The 27,566-nt window shown below is 34.2% G+C and overlaps 1 protein-coding gene across 1 annotated transcript in view; it reads right to left on the bottom strand.

Annotated features, from left to right (window-relative positions):
* CXADR (CXADR Ig-like cell adhesion molecule) overlaps positions 1-27,267 on the bottom strand; it is a 38,470-nt gene extending 11,203 nt beyond the window's left edge. The window contains exons 1-4 of the mRNA XM_003766755.4: positions 27,003-27,267; positions 7,498-7,664; positions 2,913-3,117; positions 257-409 (exon numbers count right to left, since the gene is read on the bottom strand). Of these exons, the coding sequence (XP_003766803.1) occupies positions 257-409; positions 2,913-3,117; positions 7,498-7,664; positions 27,003-27,045 (568 nt within the window). The 5' untranslated portion in view covers positions 27,046-27,267. The remainder of the gene's footprint in view (positions 1-256; positions 410-2,912; positions 3,118-7,497; positions 7,665-27,002) is intronic.
* Between the last annotated feature and the right edge of the window lie 299 nt (positions 27,268-27,566).

Below are 27,566 nucleotides of genomic sequence, written 5' to 3'. Positions count from 1 at the left end.
TTGCTTATCCTACCAGGGAGGGGGAAAAGATAGCACTTGAAACTTAAAACTTAAACTTTAATATCACTTAATGTTATTTAGCTGTTGTTAATAATTGATTTGAGCCAATTTCTCAATGGGGTTACATAAATCTTAAAAAAAAAAAAAAAAAAAGGCAAAAGTTTTTTAGCCAAGCAAATGTTAAAACAAATATTTTATTTTAACACACACACACACACACACACACACACACACACACACACACACAGAGCAATACCTGATAATGACACAGGAGGAAATTTCTCTGTGTTGGGAAATTTTTGCCATTCATAGTATAAAGGAAGTGAACCTTCTGATTCACATCTTAGTTTAAAGTCACTGCCAATCTCTGATGATCCATCAAGATAACATTTTGTTCCTGAAGGCTTAACTGAAAAAGAAATTAAATCATTTAATTATTTGCTTATTTAATACTCTCACCTAAAAGAGCATTTTTCAGTATGCATCACATCACATCTCTCTCTCTCACACACACACACACACACACACACACACACACGCACATTGTATTTTAAAGAAAGCAAGAAATTAAAAATTTCAGAATGTACATCTACATAGATATTACTTATTTCAAAATGTTTTTCTTAGCTTAATTTCATTTCTGCTATTTAGTGAAAGAAGAACAGAGCAAGAAATACTTTGAATCAGTGACATTTAAGACTCCATGCTGGTGCTGGAGGCAAATAGAATTCAAACACAATAACCCTTTTATCTCTTCAAGCTGATTTGAGAACTTTTCCCATCTCACAAAAGCATAGATTTGTTCTATGCTTATGACTTCTTTTTAGAAGAGAATATCCAAAATACTTCAAAATCCTGCCCTAGGCTTTTTTAGGGCCAATCTTTCCAAGTAAATGAAAAATCAGTTTCCAGATACATTAAAAAATGAGGATGTGCCAATTAGTGTCAAAGCAAAGAAAGTTTCCCCAAAACAAAGTACTACAACAAAGTAATGTTCATGAAATTCTACATCAGAACCTTCTGCTAATGCAAACATCTTATTCATATTTTACTCTTCTAATAGCCATTAATATAAAATCTTGTACCTGACGGGGCTTAGTAGAAAAAACAGAGAGTTGAAATTTTCAGGTTAATTAGGACCTGTTCCATACATCAGCACAGGATGACAAAATGGTAGAAGTGCATTTCTAATTTTAAATCTCAAATCCTATAATCTCTCAGAGATCACAGAGCATCCCTGTATTTTCTAGAAAACTGAGGCCCACACAGAATTGTGAGTTTTCCCCAAGGTCTCACAGGTAGTTAGTGGAAGAGACTGTACTGTAACCATAGTCTCCTAAGTCTATTGGTCCCTATCCTTTCCATTATGTCTTTGGAGGAATCCTCATTTCCCCTGGAAGCTCATCTTTGTTGTTACTCAACTGTATCTAACTTTGCATGACCTCAGACTCTTCTATCCTTGCTATTTCTTGACATCTGTCTAGGTTCATGTTCGTTATTTCCAGGAAAGTATCTAACCATACGACATCCTCTTTTCCTTTTGTCTTCAATCTTTCCCAAAATCAGGGTCTTTCCCTATAAGTCCTGCCTTCTCATTATGTGACCAGAGCATTTCAGCTTCAGCACTTGTCTTTTCAATGAACAGTCTGAATTAATTTAGGTACTGACCGATTTGATTCCTTTGTTGTCCAAAGGACTCTCAACATTTTCCTCCAGCATCCCAACTTGAATGCTTCAGATCTGAGGCTCTTAGTTTTTTTTATAATCTAACTTTCACTGTCATATATTACCATAAGGAAAAAGAAAAAAAAACTTTGACTATATGGACCTCTCTTAGCATAGTGTCTATTTTTTAATATGCTGTCCAGATTTGTCAGTTTTCCTTCCAAGAAACAATCAACTTGTAATTTCATGGCTGCAGTGATCTTTGAGCTTCAATTTCTTCTCTCTCTGTTTTGCCAGGAAGTGATGGAACCAATTGTTAAGATCTCAGGGTTTTTTTTGATATAAAGCTTCAAACCAGCTTTTCCATTCTTCTTTCACTTTCATCAAGAGACTTCAGTCTTCTTAATTTTTTGCCAGAAGTATTGTCTGCACATCTGAGATTATTGCTACTTTCCCTGGCAACTATAATTTCGGCTTTTGATCTATTAAGCTTGGCATTTTACACGATGTACTCTGCACGTAAATTAAATCAACTGACAACAAACAACTTCCTTTCCCAATCTTAAATCAGTCAATGGTTCCATGTTCAGAACTGTTACTTCTCGATGTGCATACAAATAAAGATGATCTAGTACTTCCATCTCTTTGAAACTTACCACATTTATTGTGTTCCACACAATTGAAGGCTTTGGTACAGTCAATGAAGAAGAAGTAGATGGATTTTTCCCTGGCATTCTCCACAATTCAGCAGATGTTGATAATTTGGTTTCTTATTCTTCTCTCTTTTCAAAAACCACCCTGTTCTTCAGGTATTCTCATATTGTTTAAAAAAGCTAGCTTGCTGTTGTGTGAAATGAGTGTCCTTACTGAAACATGCAGAGATCATGCAGGTGCTATTTAAGGTAAAAGGCACTCACCTTTAAGATACCACATGCACTCCATAAATCACGTCTTTATATTCCTCTCTACTCAGCTAAAAGAAAGTCTTTATGTTTTTAATCATTTTAATTTAAGAATTCTGGAAATAGGGACATACACATTCTGTCACACACAAAGCAAAGAGTTTTAAAAAACATTAAAATTACTATTAAAACTAAAAAGATAGACAATATTTTTATCCATCTATCAAATTTTAATTTGATTTTAATTTATTTATTATTTTACTTTAATTTTATTTATATTTACCAAATAATTTCACAAAACTAAAACAAAACAAAAACACAAACAAACAAACACAAAAAACTTACCAAGCACAGAAAGCTGAATTTTTTTGTTTGCAATACCAGGAAGTTTTTTCACTTTGCATTGATATGTGCCCATATCGGATAACTGTATATCAGTTATGTTAATTGATGCATCACCTAATCTGGGATCACTGCTTGTAAAATAAACGCGTCCTTTCAGATTTTTAGAGTATTTATCATAAATGTTGCCTCCAAAATATACAATTATCTAAAATGAAAGCAGAAAATAATAACTGTTTATTGAACTGGTCAGCATACCAAGTTTTATATTAAAGAAGTATATATACCAGTAAAAAACCCAAAAAACCCCAAAATGACAGGAAAAGCTACTATTACCTTTTCTGGAATATGCTAAAATGGTAGCATCAAATTAGAATGAATTAAAACAATAAAAGTATTATTTAAACAATGTATAAATATAAAAATGATGGAATTATTTAGATTTTAGGAAGGCAGATTTAGAGTTAGAAGAGCTAAATTAGTGTTCAACTGCTCTAAACTTTATAATTCAAATAGGACATGGGAGAACATTTTTTCTTCAACAAATAAGTGAGAGCTCCATCATCCTGGTTTCAGGGTTGGTATTCAATTTCATTCAAGAAACTTTCATTAAATGCCTATTAAGTGTCCCCCCACACACCCCTAAGCACTTGGGATACAGAAAAGGACTGGAGGTCAGCAGATAAATTGGGGCAAAAAGGATAGATTTGAGAATCATCAGCATGAAGATGGTAATTAAATTAATAGAAGCTAATGACATTATCAAGTGAAGTTACTGGTATAGAGGGAGAAAGAAGATATATAGTTTAGTTCTACATACAGTTAGAGGGCATAGAGGAGGAGATGGTAATTAAATTAATAGAAGCTAATGACATTATCAAGTGAAGTTACTGGTATAGAGGGAGAAAGAAGATATATAGTTTAGTTCTACATACAGTTAGAGGGCATAGAGGAGGATCCAGTAAAAAAAGAGTAATCAGATAGGCAGGAAGGAAATTAAAAGAGTAGTGTCCTGAAAATCTAAAGAAAAGAGAGTATGAAGGAGGACAGAGTGATAAACAAACTGTGTCAGACTGCGGAAAGGCCAAAAAGACATGAGGATTGAGAAAAGGTCACTGGATTTGGCAACTAAGACCATTAGGAGAGAGAGCAGTTTCAACTTGTATCATCTTATTAAAGAAATCCAGGAGGCAGCTAGGTGGTGCAGTGAATACAGCACCAGCCCTGAAGTCAGGCAGACCAGAGTTCCAATCTGGCCTCAGACACTTAACACTTTCTGTGTGACCCTGGACAAATCACTCAATTGCCGAAGAAAAAAAGAAACAAAAAAATTCTATGTAATTTAAAGTTCTAATAGCTATTTAAGTGAGTTCAATTTAACTGTAACTCCTTTATCAATACCTAAAATTTAAAGAATTTAGGCATCCTCCCCCCAAAATTTAATAATTAAAAAAAGTCATTCCAGTTTAATGGCAACACAGGTGTGTACAAAACTAAATCAACAAAACAAGAAATTTTTCTACTTTCCTTACTTTTGAGATTTTAATATGATAGCTCATAATTTCTGTTTAGATAAATTCTAAGCATCAATTGCTAAAAATCAGTTTAGCTAGTATGACCCTAGACTCCCATATTTCAATATTTTTGCTGGAATGGTTCTGCGAGGCTTAAATTTTACTTCCCTATTCCTTATTCTCTTTTTTTGGCATCTCATTCTTCCTTTCATATTGGGTAATTTAAAAACGTCTTTATTGAACCTATCACATAGATAACAGAGTAGTCTCCCAGTGGTATCACACTGCACACTGACTGATAAAAATGATATGTAAGATTTTCAGTTGCAATGTTGCTAATATCTCTCCCAATGTGCTGCTCATTGAGGATATGGAGGCCACATAATGAGACTGTCCCTGTTAGTAGCCATTTTTCTTTATCCTTTGTATAATAAAGCTTATTAAAGCTATCTCTATGTAGGATACTTTTTCTGCATTATACTAAGCAAACATGGCTTTTTCAAGGGCTCTAAAATATAGAAAGCAATACAACTTGAGAAATACCAAACTGGGAACCATATAAATTTAATAAATCATTTCATTACTTGTATTCCCAACCATATTTTATTTGTTTTACAGGAATGTCATTGGAGAGCTAACAAGAATACTTCTAGGGTCAGTTAGGTGGTATGATAAGAGTGTTGGACCTAGCAGTAAGATCTGATTCAAATAGGTTTGACAGAGCAATAATGACAATTTTCAGTGAAATTGTAAAAGTGACACTGATTCTATTCCTATTATGTACCATGTAAGTAAAAAAAAAAAAGACTTATTATATTAGAATATTTATAATTGTTTTATTTATAATAGAAAAAGAAAAATAACCCGAACATATGCTATATCTGGAGACAGCAAAATGATAGGATAGGAAATGAAAGAATTATTATATTGATACAATGAAATATAATAACTGCAAAAATATGGAAAAAAATGAAGGCATATCAAGTGATGCAAAATCAATAAAACCAGAACATGTATATTAATTATAACTATATGTACATAACTACACAATAATTATCACACACACACTTGACTATAGCCAATTTGTGTGTGTACTTTTGGTGTTTACATAAGATGTGAAAGCAAAGCTAAAAGTAATTAAGTTTCAAACAAATTCTGAAGGTAGAACAGACAGAGCATGCATTTTGTTGTTGTTGTTGATTATCTTAATTTTTTTGATTTTGCTTAGCTAAAATAAAATGTAAGAATGATATGATCACCACCTCCCTTCCTCCCCCACCCACTCCATTTTCTGAACCAGAGGTTCAAATTTGGGGGCTTTAAGATTTAACCTCCTATTGTGCTTTGATTTTTTTAAAATAACGTGTTATTTAAAAAGTTGAGTAAAGTAAGTAAAAGTTGAGTTTGTAATATTTTTTCTTTTTAATCATTGAAGGCTCTGTGACATAGGAGACAACAGAAAACTTTTCTTAACAATATACTAGGTATATACTGAGTAAATAAACTTCTGCTGAGCATGTAGTTCTGTTTTATGGCATGAAATTTTGCTAAACAGAATTATTCTTGCAGTTGTATTTGTAAAGCAATTTTATATGATTAAGAAATCTGCTGAAGGGGAAGTCTTAAAGGCTAAATTTTGCTCTACCTAGTTAAATATATTAGAAAAATAAGCATGATACTAAGTTTATCTTCTCTGAACCATTCAGTTACCTTCTATGAAAGGACACTTCTTATTAACAGCAGGGAAATAATCCAGCAAATTCCCTGGTTTTCCTTCACCAAAAGAACCATTCTTCCCCTCAGTTAAAACTCTTTGTTGTCTTTTGGAATATTAACAGTATGGCATTAGGCAAATAGTAATCTTAATAAATGCTTTTTGGCCGGTTCCAATAGTCTTGTGATGAAGAGAGCCACCTGTAACCAGAGATAACTGTGGGGACTGGGTGTGGATCACAACGTAGTATTTTTATTCTTTTTGTTGTTGTTTTCTCATTTTTAATCTGATTTTTCTAGTGTATCGTAATAATTGTGGAAATACGTATAGAGGAATTGCACATGTTTAACATATATTGGATTATTTGCTGTCTCAGGGAGGAGGTGGGGGAAAGGGAGGGAGGAAAAAAAATTGGAACAAGGGTGAATGTTGAAAATTACCTACGTATGTTTTGAAAACAAAAAGCTTTAACAATAAAATATATATAAATAAATAATGCCTGTTGATGAATTCTCATGGATCAAAGCTTCCAGTATTACTTTGAGTCTAACTAAAGTCTTTGAATAAAAATCTTGTAATTTAACTGCTACTATTTATAAAAATAATCTTTTTCAGAATCACCATCATTGGTGAAGGACTAAAAGAAATTTTATGTTTTTTTTCTGTATCATAGGCTGCTTTAACTAATGATATTATCATCTACTTTTGAGAAATCTTTCTGCAATTAGCTAGACTTATATAGCAGACTCAGCTACCGGCACTATCCTTAGAAATATTTATAAGATAACAGAAGGTGCTAAAACTTACTCTTTTTATAGAGTCTTCAAGAATCACCTTTACCGCACAATGAAGTGCTGTAAGAGTATGAGGAATAATTATGGGATTTTTATAAAGAACAGCAGAAATAAAATTAATGAACATGGGATTATATCATGGGAATGAGATCCTCCATGTGCATATACGACTTTGGGCACATCTCTCTCAGCTTCATTTTTCTCATCTATAAAATGAGGTGGCTGGTCTCTTCCTAAAATTGTGATTATATGAGCACATCATAATTTAATAAGCCAATGAACACGTAGGCCATTTCCAGGTTTTTATTATTGAAAGCAATAGTGGTCCAGTGGACAGAGTTAGTCTTGGAATCACTTAATTTCTCAGGGCCCTAGTCAACTGTCTAAATCTAAATTATAGATGAGTTACTAAACTGTTATCAATGGAAGGCTTTTCCATGCTAAGAGTTTATTACTATGATTAAATCGATGGGTCCAGACTCTTGCGCGATGCCCCCAAATTATGACATTAAGTATGTACAGTAGATGCTTAGAAATATTTATGTTGAATGCATATTAATACTCACCTCTTCATCAACCCTTTGGTTATCAGGGGGTGATTTAATCCATTCAATGTGTAATGGTTCTTGGTCTTCTGGGCTAACTGTAAATTTGCAAGGGAAATGAACTGTTTCACCCTTGGCTTTTTCAAAGGATTCTTCAGTAGTGGTTATAGTCACACTTCTAGTCATGTCTAAAAAAAAAAAGTAATTTTGTATACAGATGAAGCGTCAATTGTGTACTTTAAGATACTTAGCACATTACAGAAAAATATTCCATTTTTAATAGAAACAAAAAAAAACACCCCACTTTAATTTGAGTTGATACATGTTAAAGTATATCCTAGATAGAATATATGTGTGCAGAACCTAAAAGTTCTCTTGTTACACAGGAAGAATTGGATTTAGAAGGTTAAAAATAACCTGGGAAGAAAAACAAAAATGCAAACAATTCACACTCATTTCCCAGTGTTCCTCCTCTGAGTGTAGCTGATTCTGTCCATCCTTGATCAATTGGAACTGAATTGGATCTTCTCTTTGTTGAAGATATCCACTCCCATCAGAACACATCCTCATACAGTATTATTGTTGAAGTGTATAATGATGCCCTAGTTCTGCTCATTTTACTCAACATCAGTTCATGTAAGTCTTTTCAAGCTTCTCTGTATTCATCCTACTGGCCATTTCTTACAGAATAATATTCCATAACATTCATATACCACAATTTACCAATTCTCCAATTGATGGGTATCCATTCATTTTCCAGTTTCTAGCCACTACAAACAGGGCTGCCACAAATATTTTTGCCCATATAGGTCCCTTTCCCTTCTTTAGTATCTCTTTGGGATATAAGCCCACTAGTAACACTGCTAGATCAAAGGGTATGCACAGTTTGATAACTTTTGGGGCATAATTCCAGATTGCTCTCCAGAATGGTTGGATTCGTTCACAACTCCACCAACAATGCATCGGTGTCCCAGTTTTCCCACATCCCCTCCAATATTCATCATTATTTTTTCCTGTCATCTTAGCCAATCTGACAGGTGTATAGTGGTATTTCAGAGTTGTCTTAATTTGCATTTCGCTGATCAATAGTGATTTAGAACACTCTTTCATATGAGTAGAAATAGTTTCAATTTCATCATCTGAAAATTGTCTGTTCATATCCTTTGACCATTTATCAACTGGAGAATGGCTTGATGAAATAGTATTTATTGAATGATAATTTTGATGGCCTATAAGTATCTATAATATACAATCCAAGTTTAAACTTTCTGTATTGCCATCCAAGTGGGATGACAAAAAGTCTCATCACATTGAATGACATACTGTTATAGCAATTTGGTCCTAAGAACAGTTTTAGAATTCATAGATTCTATGAATGTCATACTATAGTGCACACTCAATGTTTATTAATGGACTGATTTTAAACTAATTTTGACATCCTTTTTAGCCCATGGCTTTTTAATTTTTTAAGTATGTATGGTACACTTAAAATATTACTAACCAACATTTTGCTGGCTATAATTCACAAAGGAAAAATGTGTCAAAATATCCTTTTTAAAAAAATAGTACTTATAATAATACTATCTGTATATGTATAAATTCAGATACTTATGAAAAAGATATCTTTCCATCTTTGTTTTCCTTTTGAAAATTCATATATAATATTTGTTTTAAGAGTTAATTACTACAAAATGGAAAGAGGAGGCAAATCTAGAATGGGATTCAAAGGTTTTGGGAATAAGAATGAGAAAATGTCAGCTGAGACTGTGGAAGGGAATGTTTTAGGGCAGCTAGATGTTCAGTATTATGCAGATAAAGAGTATAGTAATATGCTAGCCAAGGAGGATGAGCCCAGGTTTAATGACAGTGAGGTTTGGTACATATAGATGATTATAAGGTTCAAGGCTGGTGATTTGTGTGAGCACATCCCTAAAAATTGCCTAACCTGTCCTGTTGTTAAATGGGGCAAGGCTCGTCTCATTGCCCAGGTGAGAAAACTACCAAATGCAGGAGCAAAGAAGTGGGGTATCCAAATATTTCTTTTCCAAAATGCTGTAATCTTGTGTGTGTGTGTGTGTGTGTGTGTGTGTATTGTTGTTCAGTGCTTATTTTATAAGGAGAAAATATTCAAGCTTAGGCTTTTAAGTGGAAGTAAAATATCTAATAAATCTTGTATTTTAATTGAAGAATACTTTCCCTCTTCTGTTATCTTGCCGCTTGAGCATCAATAACTAGTAATCATTATGTTCCAGGTAAGAAATTGTTCCAAACTATTTTCTGAAGCTTTGTTTCTTTCCTGATACCTCTAGGTCAAGTCTAGTTTTAAGCCAACCCTCTCTGATGAATAATAGAGACCGATAGAGATGAATAAAAAAACCGATAGAGCTGTGATGCTCTATGGGAAAAACTGAATCATAAATATCCCCAGAGACAGTGTAAAAGATGGCACTAAAGAAAGGAAGATAGCTGAAGAACATATGAAGTGATGAAGTGACATGAGGTTACTCCTTCCACATTTGATTCTTATCCATATTTACTCTTCCCTCTAAGAAGGTATATGGGAAAATGAACTCCAGGTTTATGAAGACTAGTCTGTAATTATTTGTATTACTTTGGTATTTCATTAAATGTTTTTTTCTTTGAACTAAGGGTCCTTTTGGATGACTAAACAAAGTAGGAATCTGAGCCATTGGGTGGAGAGGATTGTGGCTCACAAGAACCTGGAATAGCTTTCTGACGCCCAAGAAAGGACATGGGGGCTGAAGTGGAGAGATAATATATAGGTAAATTGGGGGGAAAGGAAGCTAAGAAAACCCAAGAATAATGTCCTATCACACAAATTAATGCCATTTCCAAAGTAAATTTATTTATCATACACATGGTATAGTCAAACCAATAATAGTTATTTCTCTCATTTTTGAGACTGCTCCCTACTGTGAACACTATGATAGATTAATTAATGTTTAGGTGAAAACCAAAAGCATTGCTCACTTTGTGATGAGCAATGTGGTAACATGAATGCCCAGATAGAGATCAGTCTGGGAAGGAAAAAGTCTGAGAAGATAATTGTTGAATATAATTGTTGAGTGTTGAAGTGAGGATAGAGAGATAGGTCTGCTAATTAAAGGTGTGATTAAATCAGTTAAACAAACCTGTCTAGTGTTGGGCACATATTAAATAGCCAGTATTTCCTTACAGTAGTAGAAAACTTTTTCTTGTTGATGTGTAATATAAATACTGTGTCATTTACCCTATTTCTCCATTTATTGAAAACAAAAATTTAAAAATAGGACCTTTATTTAGGAAAGAACTTAGAGACTTGGAAATACTGCATAGTAAAGACAATCTCTTATTTATCTTCCAATAGTTTATATGTGATTTTGTTATAGATATGTGTATTTGACAATATCTCCATAGAACAAGGTCATCAAGTGTTGCTAAGATACAAAATAACATGTTGCTTGCATACTGACATGTTCTGTATATTCCTGGAGCTAATATTCTGCTCTAAAGACAAACTAGACAATTGTATAAATTTTTTTGTTTTAGTGTTTTAGTCAAACTATTTTTATCATAAGTAATTTTAGTCATTACTATAATTTTGCATGTCTTACAATGAATAAAATAAGTGGAGAAATGTATCTTTCATGTCAGCAAATATCTTCAAGGTTTTCAAAACAAAAACAAATGATGTTAGCTTGGATGTGTCAGTCACTTCAGTTTCAGATCAGAAATAACGAAGAAGCACTATTAGCCTTGAAATTAAAAAGGGGAAAAAAAAGATCCTATATGTACAAAAATATATATTATATATGTTAACTATTTTTGTTGTGCAGTGGCTGAACAAATTATATCATTTGCATATATTATTACATCTTAAAAAGCAAAGGGACATATCAGTTGGGGAATGGCTGAATAAGATATGGTATATGAATTAATGGAATATTGTTGTTCTATAAGAAATGATGAGCAGGCTAATTTCAGAAAAGCCTGGAAAGATTTACATGAACTGATGCTAAGTGGCATGAGTAGAAACAAGAGAACTTTGTACACAGCAATAAGATTATATAATCATCAACTATAAAGAACTTAGCTCTTTTCAATAATGAAATATAATTTGAGGAGATTGACGTTTCCATTGGTTTTATTTTGCAACCTGTTTGTGCCAATTATGTACCTTTCCATCACCATCCATGTGAGAGTCAACTTTAAGCTCTTAGAGACAGCAGTGTGTAATAACACTAGCAGAATGTTGATGTGAAAAAGATGTCTGTTTCAGATATACACCCACTAATGGACAAATACTATAGATTTTCCAGCTAAATGAATGTTCTTAGTAGGAATATTTTTATGCCTCACTTTTTTTTTTTTAAATGATCAGAGAGTTACTGAATGGAGTTATCAGTCTGTGAAGGGGTTTTGAATTATTTAGATACACATATTCTTGGAAAAAGATGTGAATCAAATGCTCTTTCACAATCAAAAAACAATAAACTTAATGGGCTTTAATTATGCTACATCTCAATGCAAAAAAGATGACTGCCTGTGTAGTAGTTGATTTTTACCTGTCACAATTTTAAAAAAAAAAAAACACCTTTGGTATTTCTCTGTCTTTGAGATACCTGGCATGTAAATTTCTCTTAAACTTAAAGAAAAAATAAACCTATAAATGGAAATACTCTGAGAGAGAAGGAAAGGAAAAAAAGGTGAGACAGAGACATATACAGAGTGACAGAGAAACATCAAAGAACCAGTAATAGGGATGATATAAAAATATCATAAACATGGCAAACTCACTTATTATTATTATTATTTTTTTTAACAAAAACGAACAATTATAAAACTGCTAATATTTGTCTTATCACATTGGGGAGGTCCAGGATAAAAGGAATATCTTATTTTGGTTAGGTCTTGAATAAAATCTGTGTAAGACATTGATAAATGGTTGAAAGACCTTTAAATTTATTTCTTATGCAGAATTGTGGCTATGTGGAGATTGCATCTCAGTGAGATCACAGAATCACACAATTTCAGTGCTGGAATGGAGAATCTATCTTGTCCAGCTGATATCTCACTGTCAATCTCATCTACAATAATATAAGTGATTTTCTTGGCCACATTTTTAATAATTCTAAATATTAACAAGTTTTAAATGGACCTCTTTGCAAACTGTATCCATTAATAAGTGACAAGAATAGTCCATATGAAAACCATTTAAAAACCAAAGTCATGTTAGCTCATATTCTCCTTCAACCTCAACCTTAATCCAAATTTTATCTTTTCTTCTCCAGACTAAACATAACCAATTCCTTTGGATGACTCATAAATAGCACAGTCTCAAAGTTTTTGATCATTCTGGCAGTCCTCCTTTGTATATGTGAGTTTTCAATGTCAATCCTTAATATGGCACCCAACTCTAAACATAAAACTTCAGATATGGTCTAGGGCAGAGTAGAGTATGACCACCTCTCCAAAGTATTGCCCCATACCAAGGTTGAAGTCTACTAAAAGTCCCAAAAAATCTTTTTCAAAACAATTGCTTTATCTACCCATGTACCATCTTCCCCACATTTAAGGTTACAATTTTCTCTATTTGATTTATTCTTATTAAATTTGACTCAATGGTAATCAGAGCATTTTTTTTAAAATTTAAAAGGACCTAAACAGCCATTTAATCTAACCCATGCACAAAAAAAGAAAGCCTAACTATAACATATCTGAAAAGTAAACATGTACCTTCTGTTGGAAGGTCTCTAGTAAAGGGGAACCCACTACTATCTTTCAATATATCCATTAGATCTGTTAGAAAGGAATATCCTGATAAGTAGGCTAGATTTTTCACTTTGTAACTTCCACCTTTTGCCCCTCATTCTGCTGTACTGAGCCAAATAGAGTAGGCCTAAGCCTATACATAGCCTTATCCTGTTCCCCCATGAGCCTTAATCACATTAAATATCCTCAATACCTACAAAGAATGAACCAAATGGTCAACCATTTATTAAGTACTATATGAGAGTCCATGTCTCTAAAGGCATTTTACTGGGAAAGACAACATGTGTATGAATTTATATATATATATATATATATATATATATATATATATATGCACAAACACACACATACACACAAAATAAATACAAAGTAATTTTGAGGGGAAAGGCACTTGCAGCTAGGGGAAATGGATGTCAAAAAATGCTCACTATAGATTGTGTTTGAATATATTTATTGTCTCCTTCATTAGATTGGGAATTCCTAGAGATCAAAGACTATCTTTTGCTTCTTTTTGTATTTCTGCTCTTAGAACAGATTTTAATATATAAAAGGCACTTAATAAATGTTGTAGCAAGGAGAAAGAGCAAGGGCCCTGGCTCCAGGATCTTTATTTAGAGAGAGGTCTCAGCATAATTTTTTCTCCTCATTTCTCACAAGCCGCAGTACTTTTGGACTTCTCTGGAACTCTGCAACATTCCTCTGTACTTTTTCCCTACTCCTCTATACCCTCTTTACTCAGTCTTCTCAGCTTCTTTTTGTGCATTGTCTTTCTCCATTATATTAAGGATAGGGACTGCCTGTTATCTGCAGTATTAAGGACTGGCACAAAATACCCATTATACATTTACTAAATAATTAATTGGTTGATTGCTCCCTTAATCCTGACTCAACATCTCAATTCAGGAAAATTAGAATTCTTGTGACATTCAGCACCCCCCCCCCCCAAAGTATATAGCTAAAGTAGTCTTTAAAAGAAAAATCACAACACTAAAAACATACATTAGCAAAGTCAAAGAGAATTAGTGTATTAAATAAACATTTTTAAAAACAATTAAGCTAATCAAAGTAAGCATAAAAGAGGAACTCTTGAGAATCAGGGAATAGATAAATTTAAAACCAAAAACCACATAGAACTGAAAAACAAAACTATTAGCTGGATGCTGAAAAAGATTAACATAATTGATAAACATTTAGTCAGACTGATTAGGAATATTCTTTCAAACATTTAATTAATAATAACCACGCTACACAAATTATTTTCAAAAACTGAGGAAAAATTTTATCAAATTCCTTGAGACAAACACAGTCTCAAGATACTGGAGTCACCTTGTCAAAACAAGACCCACCCATGAATAGAGATACTAAAGAGTTGCCGATAAGCCAGGTGTTTCCCCTTAGCAAGAGCCAAAACTAATACCAAGCCTTGACCTACACCCCAGGTAAAAATTCCCAGCACCCTACTCCCTATTTAACTCAATAAAGAATTTATTATTAAATTAACTCAAATAAGAACTTCAATAAAACTCCCTCCAATTAATCTATGTTGGGCACCTAACTCCATCAAGGACACCAGGAGATCATTTCCTTTATTCTGTAAATATATCTTTGCTTTCACTTTTCTTTCTGTCCACTTCCATCTTGCCCTGTCCTCCATCAGTGCTCCTGCTATACGTCAAACTGCAGATCTAAACATCCCAACTTACCTTTCAGTTTTCTGACTTAGGTAATGCAGAATGAAAGGGATAGATAGGGACCTCATTCCTTAATGAAGGATACTCTTCCTCCCCCCAGTAGCAACTTTACCTTCATGCATCTTGGCCATTTTCCCATGGGAAGTAATCAGCAAAGGAAATTACCAACTTACTTTTAAATGGAACGTAGTATTTCAAAACTTCACAGTTCAATATTAAGATACAGGAATACAAGGATAGTTCAAAAATTTAAAAATAATCATATGTAATAATATCAAAAGAAAAAAGTCTCAACCCACATGATTTTCTTAACAGATGCAGAAATTATCATCACATCATTTGTCAAAAATCCTTACGAAGTATGGGTATGGCTTTTTTTTTTTTTAAATACTAAAAAGTATCGGGAGCAAACTAGGTGGCACAGTGGATAGAGCACCAGCCCCGAAGTTAGGAAGACCTGAGTTCAAATTCAAATCTGGCCTCAGACACTTAATACTTCCTAGCTGTGTGACCTTGGACAAGTCACTTACCCCCAATTGCCTCAGCTAAAAAAAATTATATATCTATATTCAAAAATTTAAAAAGAATTAAATGTAATGGGAATAACCTCAAATCTCTGCAAAATAAGTAAAAACATAAAATGTCTACCTCTCCTTGCTAGCATATCCAATACCTTGAAAAAGCCAAAACAGGTAAAAATTAAAAGCATAAAAATAGCCAAGAGACAAAATTGTCCTTATTTGATGATAGCTTTCTTAGAAAATCTTAAGGTATCAGAAAAGATAGTAACTGAGGTAATCAGTTGGGCAAAATTGATAAGATAACCCATATAAATCAAGAGTACATCTTTTTTTAGACCCACTCCAATCCAAGTATTTATTAAAAGTATATCATGTTATAGGCCTGATAGTTACTTGTATCTGTCTATAGCAACAGACATATTGGCAGGACTCCAACAAAAATCTTTCTTGACTCTTAACTTTACTACTTTTTCTATTGATGGAATCCCTGATAGAAACATAAAAGGGTTTCCCCCTTTTTTCCTAGTAGAAACTAGGCAAGTTTTTACAGATCACAGCTAAGATAAAGAGTAAAAGTTAATCAGAAATATCCTGAAACACTGCCACTCACTGCCTCCTATTGTCTCCCCTCATCATATTGTAAACTCTTGAAGGTGGGGACTGTTTTCTTTTTATCAGTTGTATCCCCTGTGTTTAGTACACTGCCTGGTACATAGTAGGTGTTTAATAAATATTTTGATTGGATTACTGGTTTAAATTGGATTGCTTAGGCACCAGTAGCTCATGCCTTGCTACTGTTGGTGAGGAAGGAGATCATCAGGTTAGTTACTCCTTTCAATAGGTAAAAACAGGTAAGGATGGGTTATACTTGTTCCTCCTCAAAAATATCATCTATGTCTACAGGTGTAAAAAATAATTCTCACTAATTCACATAGTGCATAACTGGAGATATAAATAGATTATGTCTGACATCTTCAAAAGCCCTCTTTCTTCCAACAAATAATTCATATAGTTGCAAGCCTATATGGGTTTGCAACCCACAATTTAAGAAGCTTTGTTCTATAATGCTTCCTTTTAAGTAACTTTGACCCAGTAAGAATCATAGCTTTAATCATGAATCTTTTGAATATTATTTTACAGTAACAACATCCAAGAGGCAATAGAAAGTAATAATAGTTAAGATTTTTAGTATCAATTAAACACACTCCATACTTGTAGAGATTCAATTACAAAATGTTCCTTAAAAAAAAAAAAAAGATGAAGAATTATTTGTTGCATATGGGTACACTGTGCTAATAAAAAATAAAATACTGTCAAAATTATTTTAAAGATTTAATGACATACCAAAGTCCTAAAGGAACACTATAGAGAGCCAAATAAAAAAATTTTTAAAAAATAAAATAAAAAATATTAAGAAAAACAAAAGATCTACAGTATTAAGAAAAATAAAGAAACAGGAGGCAATAGAATACTTCAAAGCCCCATATTATGTTAAAGAATAACAATCATCATAAGTACTTAGTTTTGGATAAAAAATAAAAAAAGAACAATGAAACAGATTAGACTAGGCAAAAATCAGAAATGGAATTCAATAATCCAGTGTTTGATTAGGAAAGAACATTATTATTCTATAATAAATTAGAAATATGTCTGCAACATGATTACAAATCATAATCACAGTCATGAATGTAGAAGAAATTCTTAAACTTCACAAGGAAGTCAAATTTAAATATATGAAATCTTTTACACAAAGTTGATGCACCTAGGAATAGAGTAGAAGTTAACAAAAAATATCCAATGCCAATATGTCTGTTGCTATAGACAGATACAGGTAACTATCAGGCCTATAACATGATATACTTTTAATAAATACTTGGATTTAAAAAAAGATGTACTCTTGATTTCTATGGGTTATCTTGTCAATTTTGCCCAACTGATTACCTCAGTTACTATCTTTTCTGATACCTTAAGATTTTCTAAGAAAGCTATCATCAAATAAGGACAATTTTGTCTCTTGTCTCTTGGCTATTTTTATGCTTTAATCCAACTAGGGTCCTGAAGAGTCAGGATTGCAAAAAAGAAAAGACTGAATACCACATTAATAAAACAAAAAAGACCATCCTTACCCAGGAGAACTTCACAGTGTAATGGAAGAGACAAATATATATATAAACAAGCTATCTACAGAGTAAAGAGGAAATAATTTGAGGGAAGGCACTAGAATTGCGAGACTAGATAAAAGTTTTTTCTGTAGATGAGATTTTAGTTGGCCCTTAAAGCAAACTCCAAATGGAGTTACAAAGATTCGGAAGCAGCTAAATCATAAAAAAGACCTTTATCCCCATTATTCTATTTTGAGTCTGGCTAGAGTCATGTTCTGTTCATTTTGAGCTACCAAAGAGTCTGAGATCTATAATAGAGTGGTTGCAGACTTTGAAGTAGAACTGGTTTGTTGTTTATCCATACTCCACTTCATCCTTTGTGTATATCTCTGGTGTTCCTGATGTGTCAGGATTTTTCTTTGAATTCAGCTAACTAGATAGGCACTCAGAAGCGGTGGGAGAGAGGAATGTGTATCTGTCAGCCCCTCCACCCTCACCCAAACTGATATGGCAGTAAACTATCTGATAGCCTTTTTGTGCATTTCCACTGTGTCTGTGAATTGGAATTCAGATCCACAAAATATGTAAAATATTTCATGGTTTATAGTCTGAGAAATTCATTTTCAATTTACCAGTTAAACTGGGCAGGAACAGTGAGAAGGAAGCTTAAATATCAGCACTCAAGATTTTGACACCTTTTTCTAACAGTTTACTATTACAGTTACAGAAATTATCAGTAGTTTCTCTAATTACTAAGTGATAATCATTTATTTACTTTTCTATGTTGCCCTAGGATATAGGAAGTATTTTTATTCAGAGTAGAACTATGCAGTCTGTGTTTAAAAAAACAACACTTTTTAAAATAGGAAGCATAATAACATTTTATTAGTTTACTTTGTGCAAGTGTTTACTAGACTATAAACAAATTACAGTCCTCTCTTCACTTCCCCACATTTGGCTGAAGCAATGAGAGAGAGAGAGAGAGAGAGAGAGAGAGAGAGTGTGTGAGTGTGTGTTAGAGTTTAAATTAACCCTTTCCTAGGATAACCGAAGGAATATTTTAGTGGGGAGAGGGGGAAGAGGAAGGAATCATTACATTTTGTATCTTGGCAATGTAGATCCAGTGTTATGTTTCAAATGTTTGAAAGTTTTCTTGTAACAATGTAAAACTGCATTGTACCTTAGAAAGATTTTTAAATCCTATGAATAACAAGTATAACTTTCCAATTAGAAAGAGTAAATCGATCTTAGACAGGTCTAATATTTGAAAATTCAGTTCTTTTTATTAAACAATGAGATAAGATAACTTAAAACCTCGACAAGGTAAAATTTGAGTTTGATACAAACTTAAAATCAAGTGCAGAAAGAAAAAATAATCCAATAGCTTTGAAAAAATAGTAGCAATTTTCATCTACAGTTTAGCTACTAAACTGTTTTTAGCAATTGAGACATTAACTTTTTCTAGTAATACCTATATCAGGTCAAGTAACACCTATGTCCCTATTGCTCAAATGGCAATTTCATTAATTAGCCTATGTCCTCAAGTCTGAGTCAAAAGGTAATCAATCTTCAGGCCCCTCATGTAGCCAAAACAGCCTTTCCTTAAAATTCTCCTTGATTGAGCTGTCTTTACTACATGTTTTCTCTTGCTCCATCTTTCTTTGTCTCTACTAGACCAACAATCATAGGAGTCCTGGACTCCTGATTTAAGATAAAACCCTAGATATATAATCATTAGATAATTTCATTACCTTGCTCTAAAGAATGAGCTATATAATATGAATATAATGGCACTCAACTGGAATACAAGTTAAATTATGAACTTGATTAGCTATTTTACCATGGAAAAACTAACAAATTAAATTATCCTTTGTGACATAACTGCATCTATGAAATAAAATCAAAAGGCTTCTCATAGAATGCTTAAGATAAGTCATGACTGCTTTTCAAAGTTTTACTTTTATATAACGGCCTGCATGGACTTTTAGAAAGATTAAGTTCAATTTGTGCCCAATGTTATTTTAAAACAAAGATGAAAGACTACAAATATTAAGATATTAATAAACAATTAGCAAACAAAACCTCCCTCTTTTTGAATTTTTAAATTTTTGTATTATTTTTCAAGGAAATACTGTTCAGTTTCATTGTAAATTATATGGAATAATGATGTGCAAAGTACACGAAATAGTTGCCTTTTCTTCATCTCTATCTCTAGGAGAGCTGGAATTACCCAAAATTTTATATATATCAGAGGAGAAAAAAGGATAATTTTATGAGGCTGCTAAAAGATTTAGATTTTAGTTCAATTTTTTTCCCATCGTACGTGAAATAATTATATTATTTGCCATATCCCTTAGAATCTGACAGTAAATTACTATTTGTTATGTATGATATTATTCATTGTTATTTATATTATTGTATAAATTATATAATTGACAACAAAATAGAAATGAGCTAAGATGCATGTAATGTGGGTTGAAATAAAAGAGTATTTTATCCCTTTTAGTCACTAATATTTAAAACAAATATGCATCTCTAATGATCTAGGATCATAATCCCTTACTTGCTCATGAGCAGGAGAGGTATGTATGTAATAATTTTCATTATTTATGATTAGTTTTTCAGTATTATTTTTGTTATTAAGTATTACTTGTTGAATATGGATTATTGGTTTGAGATTTTTATTGAATCAATTGGATTGCCTCAAAGATTATTTCCTTGACCAGTGACATAAATTGTAAACTTTCTGGTAAACTTGAAGCCTTTTTAATCAATCCATCAATAAAAAACCAGTAGACCACCTTTCTATATTCTGAAATTTTCAAATTTCAAATTACATATCGATATTGTGAAAAGACTTTCACCTGCCTGGACTAAAATTACCAAGCCATTGAGAATGTGAACACTGGACTTCAAACTAAAATCCACAAATACTACACTTTGTGGTTGACACTGAAATAGAAAGTTAGGGTCAAATTTGTAGGTCCTTACTCAAAGAAAGAACACTCCATCTCTCTACTCCCAGCATTTTCTCTAGCTGTCCCCCATTCCTGTAACTTTCCTCTCCTCCACTCTGATTACTAACCTCCCTGGTTTTCTTTAAGTCTCAGTTAAATCCTATCTTTTATAGAAAGTCTTTCCCAGCACCTTCCTTCTATTAACCATTTCCCATTTATCCTAAAAATAGCTTACTTGGTACATATCTGTCTGCATGTTGTCTCCCCTATTAGACGTAAGCTCTCTGAGGTCAAGGACTATTTTTTGCCTTTTTTTGGTAGCTTCAGCACTTAGCACAGTACCTGGCACATAGTGCTTAAATGTTTACCATAAATACAATTTCAGAGACATTAGGCAAAAGTTTGTAAGAGTTTTTAACTTGGATCCATGATCAAATTTTAAAGAATCAGTGAAATTGGATGGGAGAAAAAAACATTTTCAATAAGCTCTAACTGAAATTAAGCATATCTTTCATTAGGAATAATAAATATTCTAAGATGCCAAAGTCATCTAAAAAAAAGATTAAGAACTACAACTTTAATGTTTAGGAAGGCATAGTGGAGAGGCAGGAAGATATACTTCATTTCTCGTTCTTTGCTCCAAAGATGTTAGATATGAGATTATTAACTTAACATAAAATTATTTCTATTTTTAATTTCCTTTAACTTCCATAAATGAAAAATTTGCATCTAAAACTCCCAAACTGTTACCTATTCTGTTAAAATAACAGTCAAAACTAAGGTTGTTCCACACAGACAATCTGCTATGAACCTTTACCAAAGTGGTAAAAACCCTTCAGCATACCATTCCTTTTATTTTCTATAAACAGGGATCACAGAATCTCAGAGTTGAGAAGCACTCCAGAGACCACCCTTAGTCAAACTTTAATAAGAATTCCCTCTATAGCATAAGTTGTTCTATGACATTTGTTTTGAGAACATGTAACAAAGCAATTGATGTATTAAAATTCTGAGATTAAAATAAAAGTAGAGGAAGGGTGGGGTACATTTCAGACATAGTTGCGGAAGTGCATAAACAAAATCCCAAAGGCACGTTAGTTTACTAAAACAGAGTAAAAGAAGAGCAATGATAAGGCAGTATTGAAGGTAGAATAATTCCAAGTTATAGATAAGACTTTAAATATATATCTCTATATAAGGTTTTAAATATAAGGATATTTGAATTATTAATTCAGTAAGGTTTAGTTTAATTCAGCAAATATTAAGAACCTACTATAAGTTAAGGCATTGTTCCTAGATACAGCATGTATACAAATAAAATAATTAGATAATTTCTGGAAGGGGGGACGTGTGTAAGAGAGGGAGAAAGAAACAGAAAGAGACAGCAACTGGAAGGAATTAATTGTAATTTAAGAATTGCTTCAATGGTTGCTCTGGTACTGGGGTATGCCTAGAGCTTCCTCTTGTCACAAGGTTCTGGGACCTTTCCCTATTGTAGTCCTACCCCTCAAATGCTGTGTTCCACCACAGGATTCAGGAATCATTCAGACTAGCATTGTGTAGGACCCCAGAATCTGAACTGATGTCAGTGGTATTGTATTGGACCAGGAATGCCTTGAGACTATTCTCTCTGCTAGGCTAGGGCTGGATTTGGCTTTTTTGGGGACTGGGATGGTCTTAGGCCTCCAATGCTAGACCATCTGGGAAAGTTCTTAGACAGTCTATTGTGGTGTTGGGAAAGGTTCAGGTTGGACAGGGCTGTGGTGAAAACCTCTTTAAGTCCAAAAAGCATTCCTTGAGGGTCAGGCTTGCCTGGTCTTGGATACTACAGAGCTGCAAGAAGTGCTGCCTGTTCCAAAGGCTCCAGGCAGTGCTGAATGAATTCAAACTCTCAGCACTTTGTCTAATATCTTCTGTAGATTCTTGGGTCAGGTGCTCTGATTGGAGGTGATTCTATCAATTAATAGTGGTTCATTGCTATGGTCCAGTAAAACATTTGCAGATATGGATCTCAACAAACTAACAACTTCCCATAATGAATGACTTGTAATGGGCTGAGGCTTGAGTAGATGCACTGAGGTCCCAGGCCCTGAGGCTAAATAGTAATTGGACTATTAATATACATGCTTAGATAAAGAATGGCCCCCACCCACTCTCTGTGCAAGTCCTGACGATTTTGGTGGGTGGAGGCAGAGAGACAGGAAGAGAGGCTGGGGGAGATTGGGCCTGGGTTCTATGCTGGTAGCTGCTGGTCGTGTGGCTTCTGGTCTAGCTAGCTTCTTGACTCAGCTGTACACATTGCTATTGCCCATTCTCTTCCACCTCCGATCTTTCTTCACTGAGAATAAAGATTGACGATTTTCCCCTAACCTGAATTCCTGATTCCCGCCGATTTTGAAATACGCGGTCATCACAATGACTGACCACCATTACCTTCCTGGACTTGACAAAAATCTCATCATTTCTACTTTGTTATTTCTACTAGATTTACACACAATCTAATCTTATACCAATTGAAAATTTCCAAGGAGTATAGTCTTTCAATCTGAAACCCTGTCTTACTATTATAAGGCTGGGACAAGAAGCTACACTTCCATTATAATTCCTTCAATTATTAGTGTCCTTTCTTCTCTACTCCTCTATCCCTATCCTCCATTCCCTGCAAAATGAACCATTATCTTCTATTGTGTACATGCCATAGTCTCTAATGAAACTATGATTGCAATTTCTTAAACTTGGAATGTCCCCAATTTTAAAGTCCCATTCAAATGTTACTTCATAACTCAGTTAAAATGACTATTACAATTCACACTTCTAATACTGTAAAAATTGGGAAAGTTCCTGCTGGTAGATCTTGCCTCCAATCTTTCTCCACTCCAATCCATCCTCCATTCAGACATCATAGTGATTTTTCCACAATGGATGCCATATCCCTAGTCAATAAACTCCAGTGGCTCCCTATTGCCTGTAGAATCAAGTACAAAATGCTATTTGGCATAAAAAGCCTTTATAACCTAGCCTTCTACCTTTCCAGACTTCTTACATCTTTCTCCCCATCCCATACTCTTCACTTCAATGACACTGGCATTCTTGCTGGTCCATGAGAAAGATACTCCATCTCTTGGCATTTTCTCTGGCTGCCCCCCAAATCTGGAATCTTGTACTTCATCTCCACCTATTTTTCTGAGTTTATTTTAAATTGATTTTTGATGATAGGTAACAGTAATCTGAACCTCAATTAAGTATTATCCTGGCCAAAAGAATTCCATTCTCAGAAGTAGCTATATTATCAAAAAATCTGTATTCAGATTATTATATTTTAATTTCACAAATAAAAATTTTGAAGAAATTAATTTTTTCTCTTGTTATCTAACTACCTACATAACATCCTTGATTTTGTCTTTTGGACCACAAAGCCTAAAATATTTATTATCTGGTCTTTTACAGCAAGTTACCTGATCTAGATCTAGGTAACTTGTAACATTTCCCTGGCCACCACTTTTCTAAGTGAATTATCTTCTCCATTTAAAGGTAAACTCCTTAAGTAGCTTTTATATTTGCATCCCCAGTACTCAACAAAATGCTAGGCAAAATCATTCATCCATTCCTTATAACAACTATTTTGTATTAGTTATTTTTATTTCTAAGATTCAACAATAGATGCTGAAATCCATGGAGAGACTTAAGTAATCTTTTCATCTCTCCTGGAGACTAAGTACAGTTATATGTAAAACATTAAACCTTAATCTCAGGGAGAGATATAGGCTAGAAATAGATATGAGAATCATTCCGAGACGATCATTAAAGCATAAAAGTAGACTCAAAACGAAAATATGTGTAATTAAGATGGTTTTGGGACATCTACAAAAGAACAACTTAGAAATAAAATTTAGAGCCCATAAGGATCTCTGTCAGACAAGTGTAATTTAGTCCAACTCCCTCATTTTCCAGAAGAGAAAACTAAAATCAGAGATATATATCAGACAGGATAAAAACCCAGGTCTTCTGGAGGTAGTGGGGAAGGTGCTATTTATATAGCACCTACCATGTGCAGGCTTTGATTTTACCCTCAGTGATACAAGTTTTAAGTGGAGGAAAGTCAGGTAAACAGCAGTGCCTTCTCCAGGGTTATATGAATCACAAAGCTAATGTGTGAAACTAAATTTGAATGTCTTCCTGACTTTAGGCTCAGCATTTTATCCATTGTGCTAATTAGTTGCCAACAAAGCTAACAAAGCCAATGCTCTTTCCTCTACACCAAGATGCCTTTTCTGTGCTTAGAAAGGTAGACTAAAAGAACAGTGTCATAGAATCCAAGAAAAGAGTACTTAGAAATGCTTCACAAAGGAGATTTGACAACAAGCCCTTTGATTCACAGGTTATTCTGTCAACTACTTTCTAGTGGTTATTATTTTACCTAGACAAAAAAAAAAAAACAAAAAACGCACATTTAATATACATGATCTCATCAGAGAATTTCTAAAATAGGCACCAGGAAATCTAGAGAAAAAAAAAAAAAAGGCAAGGTTGTTTCAATGGAAAGGACTTAAGATTTTAAAGTTAAAAGACCTGGGTTTGAATTACTCTCTTTCACTTACTGCCTTTATAACTTTGGAAAAGTTACAACAGGTTTCCTCATCTATAAAAGGAAGGGTGGGCGGTTTGGTTAGGTGATCTCTTAGGTCTCTTCTTTAAACAATAATAATTTCATGTTGCTGTTTGAGACTTTGAGATGTCCAAATCCAAGGGAAAAAATGTGAACTTTAATGTACAATACAAATGTTGAATTTTTGAAAAAATATTATCTACAATAAAATAATGACTTAAACTTAATTAAAACATTTCATATTACTGATAATTTATTACTCTATTTCAATACTTCAAATGTGACCATTTTCACCTAAAGAGAAGCTCTCCAAAGAGATAGGGGAAAAGAATGAAATTAAATTGTTTTAAAAATTAGTAACTTCCTAACAAGCTAAGTCTTAGTTTTATCAAACAATTCAAGTGAACTTTAGCTTGACTTTAATTCAATAACAAAAAAATATAGTGGTAAAGTTTCAAGACAATGCTTACTTTCAAAACAGAATTTTCATGCCATGAGTAATACTCATATCCATGACAATAACGATGTATTTTACATTTCAGCAGGAAACAGAAAGTGCAATCTCAATTCTGCAGCAAAATACTCTTAACATTTAACCTTCCAGGTGCTGTTCAAAACACAAATTATGAAGTTCAGAGGTAGGGAAGCCTGACAAAATAAATAGAGCCATTTTACTTTCAAGAGTAGGATCCAAAAAACATTGCTTCCATAGGAATAAAAGCAAATGCTAGGTATACTTCTATTCCATGTGTATGTATATGTATATGTGAATATATAACACGTAGATATTATATTTCTCTCCAAGAAAATACTGCATAAAGTACTTTAAGGAGAATTCTAAACCCCAAGACATTTTATCTGAAAGAGTTCATGAGAAATCAAGAAATAAAACTGAATCTTCTCTAATGTACTGATCTCCTCCCCCCCATAGAAACTAATCCTTTTGTAGGAATCTAATTTCTTCAGAATTCAACCATTACACAGACTTATCTGCATTTTTAAAAATCAGAAATAGTTCTCTCTTAGATCATTCATAATCTATATAAGTCCTGCTAATTTTTGATTAGTATTTTTTTTTTTAATAAAACAATTGGGGAGGATCACAGGTGCCCCCAGGTCACTGAGCCTTTTTTAAAATTGCAAGCGAAATTATCTACAATTTTACCTTCTAGGACTTAAAATACAGGTGTCCCTTGCCGGAAACGATACAATGACAAATAAAAGTGGGCCAGAGAAACAGAAACCAGTGGAGACAGATCGATACCACTGAAGGAAAAAAAGATACCAGCAAAATCGGCCGAGAGCTGACCAGTGTCCGAAAAGTCCCTCCAGAACATGGTGCTTCTCAGCAGGATTATTCAAACCACCACCATTACCCTCAACATACACATAGTCACTGGTTTCCCTCCCCCACCATATACATCAATCACGCACGCCTTCCATTTCTGAAACCAGCCCTAGAGGGAGGGTGACCACACCAAACGCTTTCAAGAGGACAACACAATTTCTAGGCAATAGGGGTTCGATCGCAAACTCCCAAAAGATGCATTTCGAAAATTTCTTTGTTTCATGGCTCCCTCGGGGACTTTTATTTCTCCCACCAGGCTATCTTTCCCTCAGACAAACGAGCCTCAAGGTCCAGGATGACCACCTCCCGAAGATATTCCCAATGACCACGTAAACTACCCATAACTCCTACACCACCAATTAGAAAAATCACTTTGAAGCCGCTTCATTCGACGAGTCTCCCTCCCCGGGTGCAGAGTCCAGTTCCTTTGTCTCTCCGCCCCATTGTACCCAGGGTGAATACAGGCGGGGTGATTCCCGGACCTGCAGGAATGCAATGGAGATCCATCCTCTCTCCTCTACTCACTCACCCGCTGTCCAGCACAGGAGCGCAAAGCACAACAGGAGCTTCATGGCGAGGGGACTCCCCTGGGTCTGCGCTCCGGTTCCCCTCCGCAGCTTTCCTGATGGGTCTCGCTCCCAGCCCCGCTCACCAATACCTCCGTGCTTCTGTCCTCTCCTTTTCCCTCTCCCAATCCGCACCAGGGCGAGCAGGTGAAACTGGCGTCACTTCCGCTCTAACTGCCCTGTGTAGGTTTTCACTCCGCGCGTATTCCCGGGGTTCAAGGTCCGCCCAGGCTCTAAATCTTTTTCATGCATCACCGGACAGCCGCACGTCTACGCCCCGAGACGGTCCTCTGGGGGGTTGGTGCCTTAGGTGGAGGGGAAGACTCCACGTGCACGTCAGCCGGGGAGAAAAGGCACCCGTGCCCCGAGGGAGGTTTTGTGGGATTGGAATCTAATCTTCACTAACCACCGCCCATATTGCTAGTCTTTTTTTTTTTTTTTAAATAGGCCAACTAACAATTTCTTTTGGGGGGAACAAAAAGGTATAGCTCACTCCAGCCCCTCCATTCCCACCCCTTTTGGCTAAG

The sequence above is a fragment of the Sarcophilus harrisii genome, chromosome 3 (genome assembly GCF_902635505.1).
Source record: "Sarcophilus harrisii chromosome 3, mSarHar1.11, whole genome shotgun sequence".
Classification (NCBI taxonomy): Eukaryota; Metazoa; Chordata; class Mammalia; order Dasyuromorphia; family Dasyuridae; genus Sarcophilus; species Sarcophilus harrisii.
The sequence above is the reverse complement of the archived record's forward strand: the minus strand, read 5'-3'. Positions and strand labels throughout refer to the sequence as shown.